The following is an 18,864-nucleotide window of genomic DNA, read 5'->3' as shown; positions in this document are numbered from 1 at the left end:
GTCTTCTTTCTGCTTCCCTGGAGAACCTTGACTAATAAAATACCCAAGAGAAATGAAAATACATCTGCACAAAGAGATATACATGAATTTTCACAACAGCATTACTCTTAGTGTCCACAAAGTAAATCAATCCAAATGTCCATCAACTGATGAATAAATAAAATGCAGGATATCCATACAACAGAATCATTCAGCAATAAAAAGGAATGGTATATACTACAATACATAGGAGCCTTGAAAAACACTAAGTGAAAAGAACTATTGACAAAAGATTTTATTGACATCAAATGTCTACAAAATGAAAATCTAGAGAGAGAAAGTAGATTACTTAGATGTTAAGAATATGGGAAAAATGGGAGTATGACAAGCAAAGGGCACTTTTTGAATGACGCAAAGTTCCTAAAATTGTGATGGTTGTACCACTTGTAAATATAATGAACATTGAATAGTTTTAAATGGGTAACTTGTATGCAGATTATATCTCGATATAGCAGTTGCAAAAAAAAACAGTAAATGACAGTAGCTACATTATGAGCATAAAAAATTTAATGTCTCTGAAGAACATAGATCAGTAAGATTAATGAACAGTAGCTACCATTATATTTTTACTGCTAAGTGCTAAAACTTAAAACTATTGTAATCAAAAGAATGTGATATGGGTATAAGTAAATATTACTGGCACAGAATAGTCTAGAAACTAATACAGGTATATATAGGAATTTCTTTAATAAAAGTGGGATTTCAAATCAGTATGTCAAGGATGGCTTATCAGTAAGTGACGCTATAAATAATGGGCCATCTAACTGAAGGAAAAAAATAAGTGGATCCACTACCCCACACCACATTATTCTTTGAGGATTAAAGATTACAATGTCATTAACACATTTTAGAAGAAAATTAGGAAATCTATGTAATCTAGAGTTTGAAGGGAATTTTTAAAGCAAGGCAGGAAACTCAAACTTCTTTGGCTACATATTTTGTACAGCAACATTAACGTAACAAAACATTAAAATATCAAATAGCTGCGTAAAACACATTTGATAATACGCAAGAACGATGCTTGGTAAAATGCGCCAGTAAATCAGGGTTTAAAAAGGCCTTTATTAATTTGGCAATGGCCACCCACTGAAACCCACAATAGGACCACAGAAGAAACTGTAGATCCATTCCTGAATAGGTGAAGATTGCTTGTTATCAGTGCTACTTCACAACTTAATATGGGAACCCTTGGACCCTATGGTATGATCGGAAAAATAGAAATACATTATTTAGAGAAATATGAAAGTTACAGAAAAAGATTGGAAACGCAAAGGCATCTATGGGTACTGTTTAGCATGGCGTCCAATATAAAAAAAAAGAAAAAAAGGGGGCTACGGGATTCAGTGAATGCAGGAGAGGCCACCGACGGGATCGGTGGGTTTATCAAGACGAGAGAAGCCTGGTAGGGAACCTAGGAACCTGGAGAGGCAAGGGGGGCGTTACGAACTTCCTAAGCAGTTAGGCCCCGCACTCAGCGTCGCCCTTCTGACGTATAAACTCAGCGCCGGGCTCGTCCCACGCCCCGCCCCAGATTTAGACCCCGCCCCCGCCTGTAGCCCCGCCTCCAGGCCGTGTTCTACCCGCAGCCTAGTCTCCCGGCTTGTCCCGGTTCCCAGGACCCCGCGCGGTGCCTCCCCAGCGCCCCTGAGCACCCGCGGGAGAAACGACAGCTTCTCCCTGGCACGCTCGGACGTGGCTCCAGCCTGAGCCCCGGGCCCCGCCCCTCGCAGCCGTCGCGCAAAGCGGAGGTGGCGTCCCTGGTGCGCGGCGGTCTTTTCGTCCGGCGGTTCGGCGTTCTTGCGCGCGACTGGCTTTGGTGACGGGAGAGCCCAGGGCCACAGGGAGGTCGGCAGACGGCGGGTTAGGCCCGCGCCGCCGAGGGGCCTGCTCAGGAAGGCCCGGCGCTGCCGCGCGCGGCCCCGGCTGTTGGTCTCAACGTGGGGAGATGCAGCGGGGGCGCGTCTGCGGACGTTCTCATCCTCTGGGCTCCCAGGTTCGAAAGCCTGCTAAGTAAGTAACCGTTGGGACTCATCTCCCGAAGGGGAAGGCTCCGTGTGCGAGCCCCATTTCTCCGGTCCCGCGCCCTGTGTCTGTCACGCACCTGGTGCCCGCGGTGTGTTCCGGTGAGTTTTTGTTTTGTTTTTACCAGATGTACATCACAGTGGTTCAGCAGTCCCTCCCCGCCTCTTCCCTTCCCCCGCCCACTCCCCTCTCCCTTGGTAACCTTAGTCACCTCTCAGTGTCTGAGTCTGCTGCTGTTTTGTTCCTTATGTTTTGCTCTGTTTTTATATTCCACAAGTAAGTGAAATCATATGGTATTTGTCTTTCTCCGCCTGGCTTATTTCACTGGGCATAATGACTTCTAGATTCACCCATGTTGTTGCAAATGGCAGGATTTCTTTTTTTATGGCTGAATAATACTCCATTGTGTATGCATACTACATCTTTATCCATTCATCTACTGATGGACACTTAGGTTGCTTCCATATCTTGGTTATTGCAAACAGTGCGGCGATAAACATAGGGGTGCATATGTCTTTTTGAATCAGGGATTTTGTTTTCTTTCAGTAAATTCCTAGGAGTGGAATTACTGGGTCAAATGGTATTCCTATTTTTAGTTTTTTGAGGAACCTCCATACTGCTATCCACAGTGGGTGCACCAATTTGCAGCCCCACCAGCAGTGCAGGAGGGTTTCTGTTTCTCTGCACCTTTGCCAGTCTTTGTTATTTCTTGTCTCCTGGATAGTAGCTGTTTGAACTGGTTGTGAAGTGATGTCTCATTGTGGTTTTAGTTTGCATTTCTCTGATGATTAGCGATGTGGAGCATCTTTTCATGTGCCTGTTGGCCATTTATATTTCTTCTTTGGAGACTGTCTGTTCAAGTCCTCTGCCCAGTTTTTGATAGGGTTTCCAGTGAGTTTTAAAACACGATTGTGGTAACCTGGATGTGGATGATTGTTACGGGAAAAAAATTAAGGGAAACGATCTGAGAGGTTTGTAGAAAATGTAATTGAAAGAACCCAGGCATTTCCTTTATGCACTCATTTACTGGAGGATGTAAACCCTCCTCACCCACCCCCCACCCTCAGCCTCCAACCTTAATGAATGCTTGATTAGCACTTAGAGAAAAAATGCAACTGAGGGCTGCTCCTAGGGAACTTGGAAACTATTGGAGGAGGCAAGTATCTACCCAAGAAAATAAATGTATTACTATAAATTGGTTAGCGTTCAGGACTTAAAACAGGGAAAGGTATTATCTTTTCTATCTTTGTGTAGGAGTAGGTGAAAGTAAGAAAAGAGAATTAATATTTATGTCAAAGAAAGACAAGGTATAGGAATTAGCCATGTTGGAAGGGATGGGAGTAGGAGGTGGGGAAAGCATTCTATATTTGGTTGATGATGATTCTCGGGTGAGAGGTGGGAGTACATCAGGGTTACTCACAGATTTGACAGATTTCATTTGCTTGGGAAACAGTCTGAGGGAGGAATCTAATCTTAATGTATAACTGATAGGAAAAATAAGTGATATCCATTCAATGATGTGAGTCAAGAGGAAATAGGGGAAAGTATGAATGTGTTTTAATTGTGTGAGTAGCATATTCATTCAAGGATTAGTCAGAATGAGTGGCTGAGAGTTGAAAAATAACTTTTCTATGAAAACTCACTTGTGTTATTTTCAATATTAACAAATGCTTAGGTTCATAAACATACAGTTGTTTTGCAGTCCAACTTGCAGTTCCTCTCCTACCGGAATGAGGCCTCTGAATGCCTTAGGGAACCTCCAGAGTAACCATTCCTGTTAGACACACATCTAGTGGGCTAGAATCACTCCCTGAGTAATTGACCAGAAGAATGAAGACTCACCAGACAATGTGTGTTGCCAGAAAGCACTGGAGGATACTTGTGGCTTGGAAATACCTGCCTCCATTTCTATTTGCCACTTAGGGGTCTCAGTGAGCTACTGTGCTGTAGTGAAAACAGTTGATAAGGGTGAGGATGTGCATATAAACACTCTCCAAAAGAATGGTGATCCTAATGTCAGACAACATTGTCAGAAAGCATTATTGCAGAACCTGAGGGAACTAAGAGAATATAATAAATTAAAAATAATAAAATACATAAATAATAAAGATAATAAAATTCCAACGTGCAATCACTCAACAATATTTTTGCACATATATAAAGCATTACTTGAGAGAAATGGAAGGCAAAATGGACAGGTCTGTCATTCTTGTGGGAGATCCTAATTTGCCCATAATGTTTCTCTGGACAATAGAGGAAAGATCATTAGGATATGCTTTTGAAAATACTATGTGAACTGCCTAATATACATATACAGAATCATTTATGTAGTAACTGATTGATATCAAAGTGCTTGCATGCAAGGTAGATAGATACGGACTGGAAGGGACAGGAAGCCTTTCTAGGGAGATAAATAATGTATGTTGTCAAGGCTCGTGATCACACAAGTATATGTAGTTGTCAAAACTGATCCACTGAGTATGTAAAGCCTGTGTATTTTATTATACATTAGTTGCATTTCAGTTACAAAATAAACAAAAAAGTAAAACTTTATATGTAGATGCCATGTGACTAAACACATTCCTGGTCCTGTTCAGCCCAAGGGCCGTCAGTTTGAGACTCCTGGGAATGAGTACAGATGTACTGGGAGTCTAGACACGGATTTTGTAACCATAAGTGTTTCTGGGTTTTAGTCTTCTTGTCTGTAGAATAAGTACTATGGGTTAGGGAGGGTGAATTTCATCCATTGATAGTGACCTGAGGAACTTCATTGTCATCATTCGAATACCATTTTGTAGATCAGTTTTTCTGTTGGTCCATGTTTAAAGGTTGTTGAGATGGGAGTGTGTGGAAGACATGAATAAACAGAAGCAAATTTGGTGGAAAATGGAATTGATAAGTAATATGAGAAGATAGTTGTCTGAACAGACTCACAAAATAGACAATGTTGGGCAAAGTGTGACGTGGCATTTCCTCTTTCCACAGCCAGGGCAGGGGGCAGGGGGCACAGACCTATTTTTGATTTGAGAGTTTCCAACCAAGGCCTGTGAGAGCTTCCCAAGACTTCAGTGTATTCTGAGTGCTTTTGTAAAATCTTTGACAATCTTTTTGGGTCAGATGTGGAAGAGCTAATGGTTTTTTCCCCATTTCTTCCATTATGTTGCCCAGGAACTAAGAGAGTGTGTTTGTTCCGTGTGGGTGTGAATGTAGGACACCCTCTATTTCTCACTTATTTTCCCGTATCACTTATGAATTCATACATCAGCTATTAGTTTATTGTTCACATTCTCCAATAGGAATGTTGGATCTTTAATACCTAGGACATTTTCTTATGTTGCTGTCTTCAACGGAGTGCCTAGAACAGGGATATAACTTCTTAATTATTTTCTGATTAAAGGAGTTCTCCACCATTCATCAAGGGAAGCTCAAGTGTGTTGGCCAGATAAAATATGTTTCTTCCTCCTTTCATATGCCCAGTAGCATTCTCAACCAGTGCTGTCCAACATAATTACATGTAGATATTGTTTAAATGAAAACATTTTCAGTACCCACAAAAAACAAAAATGAAAAAGGAAGATTACTTCTAAGTATATATTTTACTTTACTCCATACGTACTAAAATGTTACTTAAGCATGTAATCAGTTTTAAAAATTGAGATATGTTCAGAGGTGAGGCTTAGAACCTCACCCCCGCTATTTTGAGAGAAATCTGCATCCGTGGATGTTTTATTGCCCTTGTCTAGCTTGGATTAACACTTAGTCTACAGGCACACACCTGATCATCTAAATTTGCTCTCTTATAGCACTAAACTATCTTTTCTACTTTATCTTGCATCTACCTACCACTTCAGCATTTTATTAAAAAAATAATAATAAGGGAGAAATGTGGGGTTCACATATAAATCAAGTATAAAAATCAAACGAATATTCATATTTGACCTGATTGTTTATAGTTCATAATATGTGATCAAAACTGAAAGTTTCTGTGATGAATGCCCTTGTATGTTCACCATGTAAGAACTTATTCACTATGTAAGAACTTGTTCGTTATGCTTCAGAAGATTGGAGACTGATGAGAATTAGGCTTGGGGTGGATTAATGATTGTACATTGAGCATTGAGTCCCCTATACAGAATTTTATTGTTGTTAACAACCATTTGATCAATAAATATGAGATGCCCTCTCAAAAAAAAAATTGAGTTATGTTACATTATTTTCTTCATTTGAAATTCCAAAATTCATTGGATACTAACTTTTATCAGACGTACTTGAATTGTGCTTAGCTGATACAAAATTTACAGTTGAATGAATAGATTCAGATATCCAAGTTCTGAATATATATATATGAGCTGTAAGCGCCTAGTGAGATGCCTGGTACATGATGGTCCACAGTTAATAGCAGTTGACATTACTGAATTTTTTGTTATAAACCGTTTTAGTAGCTTTCACGTATGTCCTTTGCACAGAAAGAGGTTATTTATCATGTTTGATGACTTTCAGTTGCTGATTAATGGTTGCTATGAACCAGAACTCCAAATAACCCCATCTCCAGAAGGATGGAGATGGCCCTATATTCATAAACTGCTCTAAAATGATCTTGGTTCAAGGAAAGGAATGTTCAGGCAGATTTCACCCTCAGCCTTGGAAGATGGTGTCTATAATATGTTCCATAATAAGTCCTCCTAAGTACTCTTTTTCAGAGACTCTACTTTTAAGTTATGCCCTCAAAATATAGTCCTTTGGTCTGGGCCTGAATGGCCATGCTGGTTCTCCTAGGAGTGAAATGAAGTGGGCCAGAGAATGTCATTCTCTGAGTCAGCTTCCTGTCGAATGCATGGGACAGACTTGATGCATAAGCACATTCATCAGGTGTGTTGCCTTGACAAATGAACAGTCACACTACTCAGGGCTTACATTTCCTTACCTGTGAAATGGAACCATTGCCCTTTTCCTGATGGGCAGCATGGCTCACAGTCCCCTTTTCTGGCTCCAGGTGAGACAGGGCTACTCTGACATTTAATGGCAGTAGTGAGCATTTGCCAAAAGTGTACAGGGTTATTTGGGTATTTCAAGCTAGAATAGAATGACTTCCAGACAGGTGAAAGTTTGAATATTGGTGTACCCTGGGTGCTCATGCCTTCTTTCTTTTCTCCTAGGTCTTCTAAGGACCCTTTCTGTTTTCTTGTGGAAAAGATAGAGGCAGAAAAGATGGTAGCCGAATGTTTGACAAATTTTTCTCAAGTAAGAAGAAAGTGTATCCTTCAACAAAATGGTATACTTCATCCACTGCATAGAGACACATTTCCCCTAGATAATCTGTCTCCAGAGCTCTTAAAGAGATAAAGCCACTCGAAGATTGAGTTCCTGTACAATACAGTTCCCTCCCAAAGTGGAGTCTCTCATATTGGTGGTGATAGGGGGGCCTGAATAATCTCTGTATTTAAGTAATTGCTGTCTAAGGTTGACTCCCATGATGGTGAATTCATACTTTTAATTTTTCTGGGTGCTGTGACAGATGGTAAGGAAGATGAGAGTGTGCAGTCTCAAAAGAATTTAGTCACTCATCAAAAACTACGCATGCCTGCAGTTTTCTAGGAGTGTACTTGAAGAGGAAAATAAGATGAGAAGCTTTTAGGCTAGTTGTGCTCAGATTAGTCCATGTGTTAGAGATTCCATTAAAACTATATGTGATGGATGTCAACCATGAGTGAGTGTAGAGAAGAGTATCTTGACCCCTTGTGCCATGGGGAGATGAGAGACCTGGACCCTTTATTGGTTTTGGGCCTCCCATCTTCATCCCCAGTGGGCATGGGTGGAGATGAGGTGTTCCTTTATTCAAGCCGGCATGTATGTGATGGTTTAGGATCCAGTGACCTTTGATGATGTGGCTGTGGACTTCACCCAGGAGGAGTGGACTTTACTGGACCTAACGCAGAGAAACTTATACAGAGAGGTGATGCTGGAGAACTACAAGAACCTGACCACAGTGGGTAAGCCTGTTAGTTCTGTAGTCTGTCATGGAAGAGATATGTATTGTGTACTTAACTGTGTTCAAGGTTCAGTAATGTCAAATCTGAATACAATAGGAAATAACACACACAGTCTGTGAAGTAATGGGTTCTAATCCAGTGTGGTTGCTGTAAAAATACGATTCTAAGACTAACAGCATCACCATCACCATGTTAGAAATGTGTGTTCTCAGGCTCCATGTTGACCTACTGAAAGAAATTCTGAATTGGGGCCCAGTCATTTGTGTTTAAGGAACACTTAGGCATCATTCTGATGGACAGTAGTAATGTTTGACAACCACTGTAGTGGTTTCTCCACGAGAATGCAGATCTCTTTTTACATTTTATTTTCTCTTCCAGTAAAAATCCTAATGCTTTTTAAATGTGTATCTGTACATCTGAATGTAGATTTCAGGTACAGAAATAATATCTGGGATACAGAAAGGGGATATTTGGATTTTTATCTCATTTGAAATAATTTTTTTACGTTCACTACAAACATAGGAACTCATTCATGGGAGTATTTGTCACCTTTCCCAGGAGACTTTTCTATTAATATATCTTTCCTCATGAACAGGCTGTCAATTGTTCAAACCCAGTCTGGTCTCTTGGTTAGAACAAGAAGAGCTGAGGACAGTGGGGAGAGGAGTCCTGGAAGGTGAGTGATGGTGTAGAACTCCTCTGGCCAATGAACATTTCAGTGTGTTTGGAAACTCTTTAAGGTGCGTTTTTTTCTCAGAATGCTGAGATCATTGGTCTCTGATACTTTGGGATTTCTTCAAATTCTTATTCATACTTAGGTTATATTTGTGAAAAATTTCCTATGATCTCATACAAAAAATGAACTGTTCTGTTTTTTAAAAATTTTGCCATTTTGATGTATGCTTTTTATCCAAAACATCCTTGCTTTCCTTCCTTCTCTTTTCTCCATCATGACTAATTTTCATAGAATTATTTTTAATCCACTGCTCAATTTTAACTCCACATCCTTAATCATTGCTAGGTTGTTGACATAAACTCCTTGAATGTATCACACTTTTTTTTAACATGTTTAATTTGGAAAAAATACAAAGGAGTCTTTCTTCTTTTAACTCTTTTAACCTACCATTTCTTTCTGCAAACACTTATATTTGTTATTCTCTTTTACTTTAGAATGGGAAGTGCAACTTGACACCAAAGATTCAGCAATTCAGCAGTATAAATTACAAGAAAAAACATCCAATAGGATAGATATGGTAAGATCAATAAGTTTGAAAAGAGGTATTTCTTATTTTCTGCATTCAGAAAAGATTAGAAATTTCATTAGGTAAAACATCAGAAAAAGGGACAGATATTTGCAAAAAGTGGGATTCACTCAAGAGAGCAATGTCTTTGGCAAGATATTTTGAATATAATGAATTTGGGGATATGTTTTAAACCTAGCTTGAAACTTACTGCTTCAGAATTTCCACAAGTGCCCATTCCTACATATATAACTAGACATTGAGTTTTTAAACCAATTCCATGAAACTGCAGAAATGTTTTTAAGATCACAGGAGATAGCATATCATTCTGGCCAAAGGATTCCATCACTCACCTTGAAAGAAAGCAACAGGGCAGGAAATGTATGAATGTAATGGAAATGGTAAAAATTACAATTATCATAATGATGTTTTTATTTTGCAATGGGTGGGATCAATTTATGAGTCGCTGAGAAATTTGAATCATTTATCCATTCATCAACAGGCAAGAAGCTACAATGGATGGGAACTGTATGGCTATGAGCAATGCAATAAAGACTTCAGTGAACAGTCATGCCTTAAGACAGAGAGGAGAACTCAAAATGGTGAGAACACTTATAAGGATAGTAAATGTGGAGAAAACTTCCTTTCTCTGAAGAAGAAAACCTCTATTGGAAAGAAACTTTCTGCTTTAAATCAGTGGGGAAAAGTTGTGAGCCTGACTCCAAATATTGTATACTGGGAAACTAGCACTCAAGAGAAACACTTTGAAAGCACTGGTGGTGGGAATGCCTTTGATAATGAGTTTTACTGTCAGAAGCAAATGAGAACTCACCCTGGAGAAGAACTCTGTGAACAAGAGGAATGTGGGAGAGCTTCTGTCCACTCCACAAGCCTTGCTTTGCATGTACAAACTCACACTGCTAAAAAATGTAATGAATGTAAGGAATGTGGGAAGATTTTCCGATATTCTGCATATCTTAAAGTTCACATGCGAATCCATACTGGAGAGAAACCCTATGAATGTAAGGAATGTGGAAAAACCTTCACTGTTTCCTCAAGCCTAATTAAACATGTAAGAATTCATACTGGAGAGAAACCCTATAAATGTAAGGAGTGTGAGAAAGCCTTCACTTCTTCTTCTCATCTTAGTACTCACATAATAAGTCACAGTGGAGAGAGGCCATTTCATTGTAAGCAATGTGGAAAATCCTTGAGGACCTATTCAGGTCTTTATAAACACATTCGAATTCATGCTGGAATAAAACCCTACAAATGTAAACAATGTGGGAAAGGCTTTATAGATTCTTCCTCCCTGAACATTCACGTGCGTACTCACACTGGAGAGAAACCCTACCAATGTAAGGAATGCGGGAAAGCCTTCACTGCTTCCTCAAGTCTAATCGACCATGTAAGAATTCATACTGGAGAGAAACCCTATAAATGTAAGGAATGTGGAAAAGGCTTCATTTTTCCTTCTCTTCTTAGTAACCACATAAGTAGTCACACTGGAGAGAGGCCCTTTGGATGTAAGGAATGTGGAAAAGCATTTAGAACTTCTTCGTGTCTTAATAATCATGTACGAATTCACACTGGAATAAAACCCTACAAATGTAAGGAATGTGGAAAAGGCTTTATGTATTCTTTCCCCCTTAACATTCACATGCGAAACCACACTGAAGGAAAACCCTATAAATGCAATGAATGTGGGAAAGCCTTCAACTGGCATTCAAACTTTACTAAACATAAACTAATTCACAGTGGAGAGAAACCGTATGAATGTACAGTATGTGGAAAATCCTTTACTGTTTCCTCAAGCCTAACACAACATACAAGAATTCACACTGGAGAGAAACCGTATAAATGTAAGCACTGTGGGAAAGCCTTCACTTTTTCCTCAATCCTAAGTAAACATGTAAGAATTCATACTGGAGAGAAACCGTATAAATGTGAGGAATGTGGGAAAGCCTTCACTCAGGGCTCAGGCCTTTCAAGACATGTAAAAACTCACAGAGAGTAATCCAAATTGTACACAGTGTGTGAAAGCCTTCAGTTATACCAATTCATTTTAGATACATGAAAATCTGACCCTGTAGGGAAACTGTAAATGTTAAAGAGTGTGACAAAGCCTTCAATTCTCCAAGTTCTTTTCAGTGTGATGAAAAAACACCCTGGAGAGAAATCTGGGCAATGTAAGGAATATGGCAAAAACCTAAGTGATACCCATTCACTTTGAAGACCTGCAAGGACTTCAATGAATGTGAGGACAGATGGTCTATAAATGTAGGAAATGTGGGAAATCCATCATTCTCACAGCCCAGAGTGTTAGGTCACAGGGAAGCCATACTATTGAGAAATATGGGAAGCCCTTTACTATTTCATTAGTGAAATAAATTCAGTAAATGTGGAGACTCTGTAGTACAGAATTCTGTGGATGTAATATGTGGCAAACTCTACTTGTAGTTACCTTTACTATTTGCTTGTCATCTCACCATGGAAGAAAACGTTATGAATGTAAGAAGTGTTGAAGAGCCATCCTTATTTTCTATTTGTTCCTCATCCTTAAACATGGGGTGATTCTTAGGAAAAACTGAATTTAAGAAATACGGGCAATGATACCAAATATAAATCCTAGGATTTGTTGAGACAGGCATAGCATTCTGGGTGGCCCTGTAGAATAATTTTGAATATTTGTCATTCTGTCCTGAACTTCCTGAGATATAATGTATCTTTTCCCAGATAGCCAGGCCAGACCAGTCTAGTGGCTACACTTTGCAGGTTGCAACCTGGCCAAAAGTGGATCAACAGGATTCACACTTAATCCTCTTCTAACCACCTGTGTTCTCTTGTTGGATTGATGTGGGCATTCATTTTGAAGACATTGACCACTTCACTGTGTTCAGCACTCACTGAATTCATTTAAGTGAGGTGTACCAAAGTGTGGTATATACATCTCTAAATTTTGTAAAATTACCTTGTACTTTTAACCTGAAGGTATGCATGATGAGGGAGAGAATAATACGAATGTTTTTTTTTCACCCGTCAACCCATAATCACAGCCTGGCAAAACAATTATATTTGTCTGGGTCAAGTAACATGTGTTGTTGGTTATACAACTTGCTTCTGTATTTATCATTCCATCCATTGCTGTAAAAACAGACTTGTGTGAGTACAGCTGTTCCTGATAATCTACTATACTTGATGATCTACTGGCTGTTCCTGAGTGTGAACTCGAGGTGCAGACACATCAGCACAACTTCATTGCAGTTCCGTATTCACAAAGTTCTGATGCTCAGGCAGGCTTGGATTATATCAGGTATGGCCATCACTCCTGAAGCTGTTTGATGACACTTTCTTGAAGCTTCATCAAATTACTGATAATCCAAATCAAGTTAACAATAAATCGTGATCAGGAATTATCTGTGCACCTTTGTGTTACAGACTTGTATGTGTGGAGTATGTCATGTGGCTACCTTTGGGTATGTATATTTTAGTCCATTGGTTACTCTCTAATTATTGGCAATGATGCCAGTGATCAGACCAGTCTCACCCTTTGGTATGTGTTGGAGGGGTGATAGATTGGCCTTAGATGAGATCCTGATTGTCTGAAATAAGACCTATGGGTCCTACCAGAATTAATCCCTAGTTGCCCGAGTCTGAGACCTGGTAGCATTTCAGGTGACTACTGTGGGATGGCCTCATTCTCCTGCTTGGATTCCTAGTGATAGTGTCATCAATAAGTGCTGCCCAAGAGAACTTAAGTTTATTTGGTCCCAGCTTTTGTTGTTCAGTGGCTGAAAAAGTGGTATATTTATGTGAAAATTCTCCAAAAGACAAGATGATATGTGACATTCAACACAGAAATTGAGAACTTCTAAGTAGAAAGAACTCTTTGATAAAAGATTGCTGGATTTCGCTTATATGAAATGTCTAGAAAATGCAAATGTATAGAAACAGTAGTTTTGTGGTTGCCTAGATATAAGAAGAAAATGGGTTTGAAAGCCACAGGCTACATTTGAGGTAATGAACAGGTTATAAAATTATGATGATTTATACAAGTCTATGAACCAATCAGCATTGAATCGTATAGATTTAAATGGGCAAATTGTATGGTATGCAGATTGAATGCAATAAAGCTGTTCCAAGAAACAAACAAAAGAGAAAGTTCTGATAGTGCCTACGTCAATTACGAGCATTAACAATTTAATGTGTAGCATACATCTAGCATGTTAAGGTCCACAAAGATTAGCTATATTTTTACCACTAAATATTAAAACAACATAAAAATAATCAAAGGGTGTGATGTGGGCATAAGCAAATACATTACCAGACAGAACATATATACTGACAGAGTTTTGTGTAAGAATTTACTGTTTAATAAAGGTGGAATTTCAAATGAATAGACCAATAACAATTTATCAATAGTACAAATGTTTGCCTTTTTTTGGAAGAAAAAATATTGGATCCACTGTTCCACACCACATGCCATAATACATTCAGTGAAGCTTAAAGATGTAAGTGTCTTTAGAAGTGTTAAATTTAAGAATAATATAATGAAATCTGTATGTAATCTTAAGTTTTTAAGATTCTTTTTCATGCAAAGCCAGAAACCCAGATATTAAAAAGAAACAAATTGTTCTGAATATATAGAATCTAGCATTTTGTACGGCAATGTATGAAATATTGACATCAAAAGTTATTTGAATAGATGCATAAAATATACTTGAAAATGCACAGGAACAATTTTTGATAAAAGTTGTAAGTAAATGAGGATTGTAAAAGATCTTTATTGACTCCACTACAGCCACTCACTGAAATCCACAGTAAAGAAGATAAACTGAGAAAGTTTAAAACCATTCCTGAGTAAGTGAGCAATGTGTGCTATCGGTACTATTCCACAACAGTGTTGGAAGACCTGGACTGTATGGTGCTATCATAAAAATTAGAGTAAGATATGATTTGAAGAAGAAAAATATATACAGAAAATTTCATTACATTAAAAATGAAAGTCAGTAGAGATTAGCAAGGTGTCCAATATAAATAAGGGAAAATAAAAGAGCTAAAGATGGGTTTGATTGAATGGAGGAAATAGCCTATTTTATGAATGTGAGGGCTTATGAATATGGGATTATCACTGTAAAGTTTCTAGGAGCAGGAAGCAAGTAGAAAAGCTTTTGATGAGCATCCCACCTCCAACCTTGACCCCTGACATCTGTCTTGTACCTGCTTTCTCACCATAGTCCTGCACAAAGGACAAAGTTCTGAAGGAAATAACTCAATTTTACTGCATCATTTTCTGCTACTTCATCTTTTTTATTGTGCTTAAATATACATAGTAAAATCTATGATGTTAAACATGTTTAGGTGTACAGTTCTATTCACTTGGCATTAAGTAATTCACATTATTGTGCAACCATCACCACCACCATTTCCAAAACATTTCATTTTTCTCAATTGAAATTGAACCCTTTTAAACAGTTCACTCACCATTCCTCCCTTCTTTCAGCCCCTGCCAATCATGCATTTAGAAAAGTAGGTCCCAGATAAAAGAACACATTTCTAAAGTGTTGTGAAGAAGTGTAAAGGAAAATACAACTTATCACAGAATTTATTGGATCAGCTAAGTGGAAAGTTATGTCACCAAATGTATATATTAGAAGGGAACTAAATCACCTAAAGCTTCCAGTTTAGGAAACTAGAAACTAGAAAAAAAGCAATATAAACTCAAAGCAAGCAGAAGAAAAAATTGTAATAAAAATTAGATGAGAAATCAATTAAATGAAAACAGAACAGAGAAAATCAACAAATCCAAAAACTGGTTCTGCATAAAAATCAATAAAATAGATAAACCTCTAGCCAGCTCGCCCAAGAAAAAATGAGGGAAGACACAGATCCCTAATATCAGAAATGAAATGGGGGCCATTGCTTCTGAGCCCCGACATTAAAAGGGTAATAGGAGAATATTATGAGTAACACACTATGCTACAAATTTCATAATTTAGATGAAATGGACAATTCTCTAAAAGATCCAATCTGCCAAAACTCACACAAGAAGAGGCAGGTAATCTGAATAAGTCATTATTATTAAAGAAATTGAGTCGATGACATTCCAGAAAAAAGCACCAGGGCAGGACAGTTTCACTGGGAAATTCTACCAAACATGTAAGGATGAAACAACAATTCTCTGCAACCCCTGCCTGAAAACACAAGCAGAGCAAACACTGCCTCACTCACATTATGATGCCAGCATTGCCCTAGTATCAAAACCAGACAAAAAGAGAAAAACTACAGACTGATATCGCTCATGAAAGTAGTTGTAAAAATCCTCAAGAAAAGTTTTGCAAATCAAATCCATGTATAAAAAGAGGCATATACCAGTGAAAATGGTGTATACACTGTGTCATTCACTGTGTCCCCTGCCCGGCCCTGCCCCTCACTGGACCAGTCAGACCAAAGGTGTGAGCACTGAATAAATAAGCTAAGCTAAGAAAAAAGTATTTGCTTAATTTATTCATTCCAGACATGCAAAGCTGGTTCAACATTCAAAAATTAATTGATGTAATCCATCAAATCAACAGCCTAAGGAAGAAAGAGCTTATGATCATATCAAAAGTTGCAGAAAAAAATGTTGACAAAATCTTACATCCAGGCAGTACTAAAAACTCAGAAAATAACAGCCCGATTTAAAAATGGGATAAATATTGATAGACACCCCATCAAAGATGATAGATGGTAAATAAGCATATGGAAAGATGCTCAATGTTTCCATCAGGGAGATACGTATTTAAAAAACAGATAGAGATGCACTTCTATTAGAATGGCTAACATGTAAAAATCTGACTATCAAATGCTGGTAAGGATGTGGAGCAAAAGGAATCTCATTGCTGGAGGGAATGCAAAATGGCACAGACACTTTTATAAGGGTTTGGCAGTTCCTTATAAGGCCCAACATCGCCGTACCATCCGGTCGTGCAGCAGTGATTCAAATGACTCAAAAGGTATGTCCACAGAAAAACCTGTACACAAATATTTGTAGTAGTTTTATTCAAAGATGCCAAAAACTAGAGGCAATCCAAATGTCCTTCAAAGGTGAATTGGCAAACAAACTGGTATGTCTGCAAACTGGAATATTATTCGATAATGAAAAGAAAACCAGCCATCAAGCCACAAAAAAAAATTGGGGGTGAAAAAAAGCAGGTCCCATCTGGTGCTGACCACTGTCAATCAGGCTGGTATGCAATGGAGACAAAAAAAGGATCCCGTGGAATGTGGCAGAAATACTGACATCTCCTTCTCCACCCTTCACTGCAGACTCATTCCTATAAAAAATCTTTTAAAAAATGAACTAGATTCTGAATACATTCCATAAGTGTGTACCTACCATTCCTGGTGGCATCTCCAGAGAGCACCCTCCTCCAAACACAAGCCATGTGAGAGAACAAGTCTTACTCTATTGTGTTCATATATACATTTTAGGACTTAGGGGAACATGGTAAATCTTCAATGATGGGAAATAAATGTCCCAAAACCAGGAAAGGTTAGAGGGAAGGAAGGAAGGAGGACAGAAAGAAGGCAAAGAGGGAAGTGGTATCTCAGCATTATCCTCTGCAATATGTTCCTCTGAATCACCTGAACAAATGCTTTCACATCTAGATCCGACCCTTCAAGTTGAAAATCAAATCACTGTTTTTATGTAAACTATGACAACAAAGTTATGAGGATATCAGGTTTTGGAGTTAAAGTCCATCCCAATTCAATCCCTTTCTCTGAAAAATGAGGTGAATGAGAGAAAGCATCACAAAGAAATATGGTCAGGAATACATAAACTTAAACGTTGTAAACAGGATCAGTCTTGATATGCACCTTAGTTATGCTGATTGTGTAATTTTCATTCCATTTCTTCCAGGAAAAAACCAGCACACAACCAAACTAAGGTGAAGAATATGAACATGTCAGGATAACTTATGGGGAAACCATGTCAGCACTTGATAGAAGTGCTTCACACCTAACTTTGGAAGTCTCAGGAATGGCTGTAAGAAAGCTAACCAGGGCTAGGGCTTTAGGGGCTGCAAGGAGGGCAAAGAGTCAACAATTATGGAGTTGTTGAGAACAAGGTAGTACAAGAATAAAGGTAGTCACAGGAGCATTGGAAATGGAAGTATTGAGGTGCATCATTTAGGGAGGTAAAGAACCAGAACATTGAAATTTGTGGTTGTGCCTCTGGGGTACAAAGTGTCTGCTAAGTTGAGGCCAGTGACCCATCCTGACAAGAGGCTATTTAGCTGAGGAGCCTTCCCAGGGCCCCCTTCACGTCCCTGTTCCGCAGGCTGTAGATGAAGGGGTTCAGCATGGGGGTGACGACCGTGTATATCACTGAAGCAATCGAGCTCCTCTGGGGAGAATGGGTCACAGCAGCACTGAGGTAGACCCCCAGGCCTGTCCCATAGAACAAGGAGACCACAGACAAGTGAGACCCACAGGTGGAAAATGCTTTACACCTGCCCTCAGTGGAGGCCATCCTCGCTATGGAGGAGACGATCTGAGAGTAAGAGAACAGGACTCCGGTGAGAGGAAGCACACACAGCAGAGCCGTGGCCACATACACGGCGATGTCATTGATGAGGGCGTCAGAGCAGGCCGCCTTGAGAACCTGAGCCAGCTCACAGAAGAAGTGCGGGATTTCAGTGCCTACACAGAAGGTCAGCCGCACCATCAGTAGAATATGAACCAGGGAGACCCAGGAAATGGTGAGCCAACACACTAGGACCAGGAGCCCACAGAGCCGGGGTTTCATGATGGCCGTGTAGTGCAGGGGGTGGCAGACGGCCACGTACCGGTCATAGGCCATCACGGTCAGGAGGAAGTCATCTAGCCCGGCAAAAACCATAAAGAAATACACCTGAGTGAGGCACCCTACGTAGGAGATGTCTTTGCTGTGTGTCTGGATGTTCACCAGCGTCTTGGGGACGGTGGTGGAGGTGAAGCAGATGTCCACAAAGGACAGGTGGGACAGGAAGAAGTACATGGGGGTGTGGAGGTGGGGGTCGGAGCCGACGGCCAGAATGATGAGCAGGTTCCCCAGGACGGTGACCAGGTACATGGACAGGAAGAGGCCAAAGAGGACAGGCTGCAGTTCCGGATCCTCTGAGAGGCCCAGGAGGAGGAACTGGGATACTTTTGTGCTGTTTCCTTCTTCCATGCGGGTGGGATGCCGTCTGGGAAAGGAGGGAAAGACAACGTTCCGTGAACAGCCCGTGGGCACCTTTGCAGCCATCAGCCTAGGACACCACCTGCACATGGACATCCTTCATCCTCTATTGGTCGAAGAGCCAGTGATTCACTCAGTCAAATGGTAGGCTGTTTTCATTTTTAAGGTAAGTATTTAGACTTTTTAAAATATAGTCTAAATTGCATTTTATCTCACTTATTGTAATTGTATTTGAAACTATTGATGAAGCCAATTTTGTCTATGGTATGATCCTCCCAAAATAACTGGAGACATTTAATGTCTTTCCTTTGATAATCTCCATACTTCCTTCATTTAAACAACTCTCTTATGCTTACTGAGGAGTGGA

The 18,864-nt window shown here is 39.5% G+C and overlaps 2 protein-coding genes across 6 annotated transcripts; one reads left to right on the top strand and one right to left on the bottom strand.

Moving 5' to 3' along the window:
• Nucleotides 1–1,577: 1,577 nt before the first annotated feature.
• Nucleotides 1,578–14,619, top strand: LOC108388285 (zinc finger protein 426-like). 5 transcript variants are annotated; one of them, XM_037021692.2, is made up of 6 exons: nt 1,585–2,049; nt 7,218–7,302; nt 7,925–8,051; nt 8,647–8,727; nt 9,222–9,304; nt 9,795–14,619. In XM_037021692.2, exons 1-6 carry the CDS (start codon nt 1,985–1,987, stop codon nt 11,307–11,309), a joined length of 1,956 nt encoding a protein of 651 aa, XP_036877587.1. In that variant the 5' UTR covers nt 1,585–1,984; the 3' UTR covers nt 11,310–14,619. The 5 variants fall into 5 exon arrangements, with proteins under 5 accessions (XP_036879497.1, XP_036877587.1, XP_017502225.2 ...); XM_017646736.3 differs by having other exon boundaries at nt 1,585–2,162; XM_037022655.2 differs by having other exon boundaries at nt 1,585–2,162; nt 7,218–7,333.
• Nucleotides 14,620–17,287: 2,668 nt separating this feature from the next.
• Nucleotides 17,288–18,491, bottom strand: LOC118973626 (olfactory receptor 7D4-like). Its single transcript, XM_037025119.2, has one exon. It carries the CDS (start codon nt 18,486–18,488, stop codon nt 17,568–17,570), a length of 921 nt encoding a protein of 306 aa, XP_036881014.2. The 5' UTR covers nt 18,489–18,491; the 3' UTR covers nt 17,288–17,567.
• Between the last annotated feature and the right edge of the window lie 373 nt (nt 18,492–18,864).

This window comes from Manis javanica, chromosome 13 (assembly GCF_040802235.1).
Source record: "Manis javanica isolate MJ-LG chromosome 13, MJ_LKY, whole genome shotgun sequence".
In the NCBI taxonomy this organism is placed as follows: domain Eukaryota; kingdom Metazoa; phylum Chordata; class Mammalia; order Pholidota; family Manidae; genus Manis; species Manis javanica.
Note: the sequence above shows the minus strand (reverse complement) of the source record. Positions and strands in the feature narration are given on the sequence as shown.

Excerpts from the sequence above, each read along its gene's own strand:
- LOC108388285 (XM_037021692.2), top strand. The coding sequence starts at position 1,985 with ATGCAGCGGGGGCGCGTCTGCGGACGTTCTCATCCTCTGGGCTCCCAG. Across the intron at positions 7,303-7,924 it reads GTTTGACAAATTTTTCTCAA|GATCCAGTGACCTTTGATGA; the intron begins GTAAGAAGAAAG and ends GTGATGGTTTAG. Across the intron at positions 8,052-8,646 it reads CAAGAACCTGACCACAGTGG|GCTGTCAATTGTTCAAACCC; the intron begins GTAAGCCTGTTA and ends CCTCATGAACAG.
- LOC118973626 (XM_037025119.2), bottom strand. The coding sequence starts at position 18,488 with ATGGAAGAAGGAAACAGCACAAAAGTATCCCAGTTCCTCCTCCTGGGC.